The 8,368-nt window shown below is 58.6% G+C and overlaps 1 protein-coding gene across 1 annotated transcript; it reads left to right on the forward strand.

Annotated features, from left to right (window-relative positions):
* Positions 1-2,092: 2,092 nt before the first annotated feature.
* On the forward strand, positions 2,093-7,944 carry Ankrd24 (ankyrin repeat domain 24). The gene is made up of 8 exons (XM_037197984.1): positions 2,093-2,151; positions 3,307-3,437; positions 3,510-3,598; positions 4,106-4,170; positions 4,847-4,904; positions 7,213-7,283; positions 7,434-7,540; positions 7,725-7,944. Exons 1-8 carry the CDS (start codon positions 2,113-2,115, stop codon positions 7,942-7,944), a joined length of 780 nt encoding a protein of 259 aa, XP_037053879.1. The 5' UTR covers positions 2,093-2,112.
* Positions 7,945-8,368: the final 424 nt, after the last annotated feature.

An 8,368-nucleotide genomic window follows, 5' to 3' on the forward strand; every position in this document is an offset into this window, starting at 1 on the left:
CCTGTGCACGCACTCCCATCAATGTAATTTTTAAAGGAGAAAATACTTTTTGAAAAGCTGAATTGGGCCAGCTGTGATAGCGCACGCCTTTAATCCCAGCACCTGGGAGGCAGAGGCAGGAGGATCTCTGTGAGTTCGAGGTCAGCCTGGGCTACAGTAAGAGTTCCAGGCCAGCCTGGGCTACACAGAGAAACCCTGTCTGGAAAAAAAAGACCCGCCTATTTTAAAAGCGGAATTATTTCGAAATCTTGCGGCCCACCCCTGCTGAGAGATACCTAGCTTGGGATGGGACGTGGGTGTGTTCCGCGGGGTGCTGAAGGGGTCGCATCGGGGTGGGAGGGGCGGGGGCGCTGGGCCAGCCTGGGCAGCAGATGGGAGGCCTGGCCGGCCCCTGCCCGCCCTTATCCGGTTTCCCGGCTGCAGCCAGAGTGAGGCTCCGCTTTTGTCATAGCAGCCCCGAGGGAAGAAAGAGAATACCCGTGGCTGCCGTGGAGACCTCCCTGGCGCCCTGGGCTTCTGGGTTTCCTCCTGGGGTGGCCAAGCGCCAGGCTGCATCCCAGCAGGTGTCCCTATGCTGTCCAGCCAAGCTCCAGCAAGGGCGCAGCAGGCTGTGGGCCTGGGTTTCCCTTGTGTAGAATGAGAACTACCTTATCTGGGCCCCCCTCGCTAACCTTCTGGCTTTATTTGAAGAAAATCCCTCCAGATTTGTTGGTCCTGACCTTGTAGCCCAGGCTGGCCTTGAACTACCAGAGATCACCTGCCTCTGCCTTTCTAGTTCTGGGATTAAAGGATTAAAGGCTTGAGCCGCTATGCCCGGCTCTGTTCTCCTCTCTCTCTCTCTCTCTCTCTCTCTCTCTCTCTCTCTCTCTCTCACACACACACACACACACACACACACACACAAGTTGGCACGTGTGTGTGTGTGTGTGTGTGTGTGTGTGCGCTAGCATATGCGAGCATGTGCTAGGACTCCCCACAGAGGATGACGCGCCAACCCAGTGCCCAGTGTTGAGGGACAGGGAGGCAGGACTCGCTTCTTAGGGAAACCACATTTGTAACTGTGTAAGGTGACTGGGTGAGCTCCTCACGTCACCCAAGTTCTGCCTGTCTGGGAACTCCACCTCATCTCACAGTTCCTGTCGTGTGTCAGACATCTTCTATAGTGCCAACTACATGCACAGAAGCCACAGAGCCGGAAAGGGCTTGCGTTGGCTCCGAGTCTTCAAGGCATCCAGTAAGTCACTCAATAAATGCCGAACAGCAGAGCCTCTGCCCGCGGTGGCGACGTGGTGCCCACTCCTCTGCCCGTCCTCCCCGAGCGGCAGGTCGTGGGATGCCTCTGTGGGTCCTGCGTGCCAGAGCGGGACAGGTGCCCACAGACCTGGAGACGGAAACGCGGGCTGCGCCCCTTTCTTTCAGTTGATCTAAAGATGTGCGCAGGCCCCGCTTCTTGCGTTGGGTGAGTGAGGCGCAGCTTTCACTGTGTTCTCGCTGTGTAGCAGGCGGGGTGGTTCGTCCAGCTCAGCATGGCCCTCCAGAGCTGTGTCTGAGTCTGAAACCCTTTGCGCATGTGAGGAGGGCCGAGGCCCCAGCAGGTGAGGCATAGGTCAGGCCCATAGGTGGACAGTGGCGGGGCAGGTGAATGAGAGCCGCTGGAGGGAAGCAAATGATGGATGGGTGGACGGATGGGCCCGAGGGGTGAGTGGGTGGGAGGATGTGTGAGTGTGGGGAAGGATGAGTGAGCCGCCGCGTGTGCCCAGGAAAAGATGGGTCAGTGAATGGGGGGTGGGGCGGGCGGTGAGGAAATGAACGAGAGAATGAAAAGGTATGAGAAGATTAACAAATGTGTCAATGAATGTCGGAGAGAATGAATGTGTGAACGAATGAATGAAAAGATAGGCCTGAGTGTATGAATGAATGAGTAGACGACTCAGAGATGATGGGTGAATGAACGATGGGCCACCTGCCAGGCAGGGAGCAGCCTGGTGGGGGTGGGGGAGGTGCTGAGCTTGGGGGAGAGGTGGGAGGGGCCTGTGCCGGAGGAGGAGAGCGGGCCACCAGTCCTGGGGAGGTGGGCGTGGTCTGGCCTGGTCCTGTCCCCACCCATTCGCCATGAAGCAGCTGTGCCTGTGCGCAGCCGCCTCCTTCGCGGTAGGCATTTGGGTCGCTCTGCGCCTTCCCCCCTTCCCGGGAAGATGCTCGGCGGGGGCCGGGGCAGGGGTGGGGCAGCTGCAGGGCGCGGGGCAGACGTGGAGGACCGGGCCCAGGGCCTCTGTGCGGGCGCGGTGTCAGCCGGGCGTTGCGGGACGCAGGTGTCGGAGGACACTGCGCGCGGGGACTTGGGGACAGCCACGCTCCTGGGCAGGGAGTTCAGGAACATTTGCGGCTGCAGCTCTGCGGGCCAGGCCTTAATGCCACGGGGACGATGGGACCTTGGCCGAGCGGTTGTGAAGGGCGGGGCGGGGGGGATGGTTTGGGAAAGGCTGGTCACCCCAGCATTCGGAGGCTGAGGTAGCGGTGTCATTAATTTGAGGCTGCCCGACCACATAGTGAGACCCTGTCCCCAAAAACTTAAAAGACAGTAAAATAACTGTGGACAAGGGGCGGGGCGGCGGGTCAGCGGGTCAAGCTTAGCACCCACAAAGTCCCGGCTTCCCTCCCCAGCACTATGTGGACCAGGTGAGATGGTCCACACCTGTCATCCCAGCCTTGGGGAGGGGGAGGCAGGAAGATCAGGAATTCAAGGTCATCCTTGGCTCACAGGGAGTTTAAAGCCAGCCTGGGCTACAGGACTCCAGACACTGCCTCAGAAACCAAAAACAGAACTGGGGCAGTGGAGACCTGCCTTTAATCCCAGCAGTGTGGGGGCAGAGGCAGCAGGCCTAGCTCTGTGAGTTCTAGGCCAGGCTAGCCTGATCTACATAGAAAGATGCTGCTTAAAAAAAAAAAAAAAAAAACTGGCTTTGGCTTAGGACACAATGAGGGGAGTTGGTTTGAGGATTGACATTTGGAAGGCGCCTGGTAGTGGGCCTGCAGACACACGCTGGGGGATGCAGATTTCAGAGACGCTGTCTCGAGGCCCCCAGCCAGGACCACCTACCCCACAGCTCCGGCTCAGCCCCACCGACCTCGGCTCCTGCCCGCCCTGTGGCCCGTGCCCTATCCCGAAACCCGCAGCAAGAGGCAGGCGCCAGGCAAGTGCCCAGGAGTGGGTGGGTGAGAGCCCGGAGCAACTGCCCTTGTTTCTTGGTGGGGAGGGGACAGTGACCCACTCAGTCCCACGCACCTTTGGGTGTGCCACCGCAGGGCCAAGACTGGGGCAAAAGTGACCAGCGCCTGCTCCAGGCCGTGGAGAACAACGATGTGGCCAGAGTGGCCTCGTTGATCGCTCACAAAGGGCTGGTGCCCACAAAACTGGACCCCGAGGGCAAGTCTGCGTGAGTGCCCAAGCCCTGGGACCGGGTGGCTTCGGACACTCTTCTGGGAATGACCCTAACCTACCCCTCCAGGTTCCACTTGGCGGCCATGAGGGGTGCGGCGGGCTGTCTGGAGGTGATGCTCGCTCAAGGCTCAGACGTCATGAGCACAGACGGAGCAGGTACTTCCGGACCTGCTCCTGGGTGGACGGCAGGGGTGCTCAGCTGTCCAGAGCAGGGACCACAGGGTCAACTGTAGGACCTCACTGTCCAGATTGAGGCTGTAGCTCAGTGAGTAGGACACTCACCAGACACGGGGCAAGTCCTGGGGTCCATCCTCTGCACCGCTGGCACACACCTGTCATCCCAGCACTTTGTGTGGCCGCACAAGGATCGGGAATTCAAGTGATCCTCAGCTGCATATGAACTGGAGGCCAGCCTGGGCTATGTGAGACTTTGTCAAAAATAAAAAATTAAAAAACCCTTTAATCCCAGCATCTGGGTGGCAGAGGCAGGCGGTTTCTGTGAGTTCCAGGCCAGCCTGGGCTGCATAAAGAGACCCTGTGCGGAAAGACAACAGACAGCCACAAAAAGGTCTATGGGAGCAGCTGGTTTTAAGAAGCAGCTGACTTTGGAAGTTCAGGCTTGGGAGGCACCTGGAGGACACTTCCCGTCTCTTCTCCCTTCAGGTTACAATGCCCTTCACCTGGCAGCCAAGTATGGGCATCCTGAGTGCCTGAAGCAACTCTTGGAGGTCCTGATGCCCATTCTCTGTCCACACGGAACTCCAGCTACTTCCCCAAACCCCAGCTGCTCCTGGTCCCCCAGCCCTGTCCCTTCTGTTTACTGTTATCAAAGTAGGGTCACCTGGGGGGCTGGAAGATGGGTTCTCAGGGAAGGAAGATGGGGAAGGGGAGAAAAAGAGCTAGAGGGGCTGGAGAGGTTGCTCAGTGGTTAGAGCACTGGCTGCTCTCATAGCGGACCAGGATTTGAATCCCAGCACCCTCATGGAGGCTCACAGCCATCTGTGACTCCAGCTCCCAGGGACCCTACACCCTCTTCTGGTTTTCTCAGGCACTCATGTGCACACAGACAGGCAGACAGACAGACAGACACAGATCTCACGCAAAATTAAAAATAGATCTTAAAAATAATGAATATGTGGGCCAGAGAGATGTCTCAGCAGGCGAGAGCACTTGCTCCAAGCTTGATGACTTGATTTTGTTCTCTGGGAACCACATGGATGGAAAGACCAGACTCCCACAGGTTGTCTTCTGTGTGGAGTGCCAGCGAGCACACACACAGAGACAAAGGCAATAGAAACGTAAAGAAAAGAGCCTGAGATACCGCAGAGCCCCAGGGAGCGGGGAGGGCTGGGGAAATCGGTCACCCAGGAAATAGAGATGACATTACCTGTCACTCCTTCCCAGGCTTCCTGCGCGGTGGACATTGAGGACAGCAGTGGGTGGACAGCCCTTCACCATGCAGGTGGGTGCAGCCAGGGTCTCCCAAATTCAAGGAAGGCTCTCTGCCAGTGGACCACGCCCCCAGCCCCTCACTGGGGGTTCTAGGCGGGGCTCCACCCTGACCACGCCCCCAGCCCCTCTCTGGGGATTCTAGGCGGGGCTCCACCCTGACCACGCCCCCAGCCCCTCACTGGGGGATTCTAGGCGGGGCTCTATCCTGACCACGCCCCCCCCCCCCCCCCCCCCCCCCCCCCCAGCCCCTCACTGGGGATTCTAGGCGGGGCTCTATCCTGACCACGCCCCCAGCCCCTCACTGGGGATTCTAGGCGGGGCTCCACCCCGACCACGCCCCCAGCCCCTCACTGGGGATTCTAGGCGGGGCTCCACCCTGACCACGCCCCCAGACCCTCACTGGGGATTCTGGGCGGGGCTCCACCACGACCACGCCCCCAGCCCTCACTGGGGATTCTGGGCGGGGCTCCACCCTGACCACGCCCCCAGCCCCTCACTGGGGATTCTGGGCGGGGCTCCACCATGACCACGCCCCCAGCCCCTCACTGGGGATTCTAGCGGGGCTCCACTCTGACCACGCCCCCAGCCCCTCTCTGGGGGATTCTAAGCAGGGCTCTACCTCTGACCTGAAGCTGCAGAACTTTTCTTAGCTTTTATGAATGTGTGTTCATGTGTGTGGCATGTGGAAGTCAAAGGACAATCTAAGGGTCACAGTCACGTGTCCTCCACCTCCTCTGAGACAGTCTCTCTGAACCTGGCCTCCAACATTTAAACTAGGTTGGGTGATGAGTGAACCTTGGATCTTTTTGCCTCTGCCTCCTCGGTGCTGGGGACACAGGTGTGCACCCCCACACCGACTTTTACGTGGGTTTTGAGGATGGAACTCAGTCTCTCATGGACTGAGCCACCTTCCCAGGCCTCTCCTGACTTATTTTGATACAGAGTCTCTCTTTGTAGCCTAGGCTAGCCTTGAAGTGTGGCGGGGAGGGGGGGGGCGGGGGGCGGGGGGCGGGCAGAGAGCTCTGCCTCAGCCTCTGAGTTGCTGGAGGACAGATGTGGGCCACTGTCTCCAGCTTCTCCTCTTGTTCTGTGTGCCACTCAGGGCTCAGCTGGAACTGCACTCACCGTCTGAACCAGGCCCCTTTGCCCCGCTGCACAAAGAAGTTGGGCACGTGTACCAGTGGGGGAACCCTGTTCCTTGCACCCCAAAGCCTAGCCTGTGGGTGGACAAAGTGGGGTGCCCAGAACCCCAGTTCCTTCCAGATTCCCCTGGGTGCCTTGAGTGCGGGCAGCTTGTCCAATCCAGACTCTGTCCTCAGAGCAGCCGAGGACTGATTACTGGAACCCAGGAGCGCGGGGTCCAGGCCTGCAGGACCTCCAAGCAGAACCTCCTGCTCCAGGGGACAGCACTTGGGTTTGCTCTGGGGGTGTTAGTCACTAAGTCCCCCGGTAGAGTGGCACCATCAGGTGGTGTCCATGCCCACAGGTACTCTAGGGATGTCTTAAAAAAAGAAATTGTATTTGTTTGTTTATTGTGTGGGTGGGGACATCTGTGTCACAGTGCTTGTGTGGGAATCAGAGGGTGACTTCTGGGAGTGGGTTCTCGCGCGGCAGGTGTGTCCTGGAGACTGAACTCAGGTCAGTAGCTTGGCAGTTAACACCTTTACCAACTGAGCCATCTTCCTGGCCCACTTTTTTAAAAGTGGTTTTTGTTTAATTTTAAACTATTTATTTATTTAGTTTTTCAAGACAAGGTTTCTCTGTGTAGTTTTGGTGCCTGTCCTGAATCTCGCTCTGTAGTCCAGGCTGGCCTCGAACTCACAGAGATCCACCTAGCTCTGCATTCTGAGTGCTGGGATTAGAGGTGTGCGCCACTACCACCTGGCAATTTTAATTTAAAAAAAATGTATTTAAAATTTTTTTTTTAATGTGTACGAGCGTTTTGCTTGCATGTATGTCTGTGCTAGGCCAGAAGGGGGCATCGGGTCCTCCGGAACTGGAGTGATAGATGATTAGGAGCTGCCTTGTGGGTGCTGGGAACCAAATCCAGGTCCTTTGCGACAGCAGCCAGCGCTCTAACCACTGAACCATCGCTCCGGCCCTGAGGTTTTAGTTGAGGCGTGGTCTCATTCTGTAGCCCAGGCTGGCCCCTAAGGTGCAGCCATCCTCCAGCCTAGGCCTCCCGGCTGCCGGCGTGACCGGTGTCAGGCGCCACACTGCAGAGTGAGTTCCAGCCCGGCCCAGGCCGAGACCCCAACACTAAGGTGTAGAAGCAGGCAGCTGCCTCTCCCACCAACTCTCTCACCCGTCTTTCCCAGCGTCTGGTGGTTGTCTGTCCTGCTCGAAGCTGCTCTGCTCTTTCAAGGCACACCTGAACCCCCGGGATCGGGTGAGCTGCTGGGGTCTCGTGGGGGGGGGTACAGTACGACCCCTGCGGTCGGCGGCCAGCAAGGGCGGCTTCCCAGGCTTCACCTGCGAAGCGTGGGGTGAGCCTCCAGGGCAGTCATCACTCACGCCGCTGTCGCATCCTCCCTCCCAGTCGGGTGCCACGCCCCTCATGATAGCCGCCCAGATGTGTCACACAGACCTGTGCCGCCTCCTCCTACAGCAGGGGGCTGCGGCAGATGACCAGGACCTGCAAGGCAGGTGAGCCCCTCCCTCCCCCCCAACCCTTCCGTCATAGGCTGTGTGTCCTGGAGCAGGTATCTGGACCTCTCTGAGCTGGGGACCTAGGGAGCCTCTTTTTAATCTTCCTGGCCTGGGTGTAGAGAAGGGTTCAGGGGGTTGGGGACAAGCCTCTGCCCCCTCAGCAGCCCCTTTCCGCCCACAGGACGGCCTTGATGCTGGCATGTGAGGGGGCCAGCCCCGAGACCGTTGGGGTCCTCCTGCAGGCTGGAGCCCAGCCGGGCATCACTGACGCACTGGGCCAGGACGCCACTCACTACGGAGCCCTGACCGGGGACAAACTCATCTTGCAGCTTCTGCAGGAGTCTGCGCAGCGCCCTTCGCCTCCCAGCGGTGTGCAAGCCCCGCCCCCCATCTCCTTTTAGGCGGTTTCTGATCATCCTCTTATTTGCTTGTTACTGATAGTTTCAAGGTCCCCCAGTCTGCTGGGTCATGAAAATTTTCATGCTTCCCCTGCTCAGGGCAGTTTCAAGGAGCCCCAGAGGACTTAAGAGTGGTCTGTGGGTTCACTGGGGTTTCTTGGGTCCCCCTTAGTATGGAGACTGCCTTTCCAAACAGGTGACAACCCACACACACCCCCCCCCAACTTGGAAGATGCCCTGCCCTGAGTCTCCGAGAGTTTTGAGGCCCTCCCCACACAGATCCTACCTCTGTAGGTTTCTACCTTAAAGTCCCCGATTCAGAGGCTGGGTTTTGTGGTGCATGACCCGGAGACTAGAGCACTCAGATCTGAGTTTGAGGCTAGCCTGGGCTGCAGAGTGAGACCCCCCACCCCCCAGAACCACAACA

Source organism: Peromyscus leucopus, chromosome 22 (assembly GCF_004664715.2).
Source record: "Peromyscus leucopus breed LL Stock chromosome 22, UCI_PerLeu_2.1, whole genome shotgun sequence".
NCBI classification, from domain to species: domain Eukaryota; kingdom Metazoa; phylum Chordata; class Mammalia; order Rodentia; family Cricetidae; genus Peromyscus; species Peromyscus leucopus.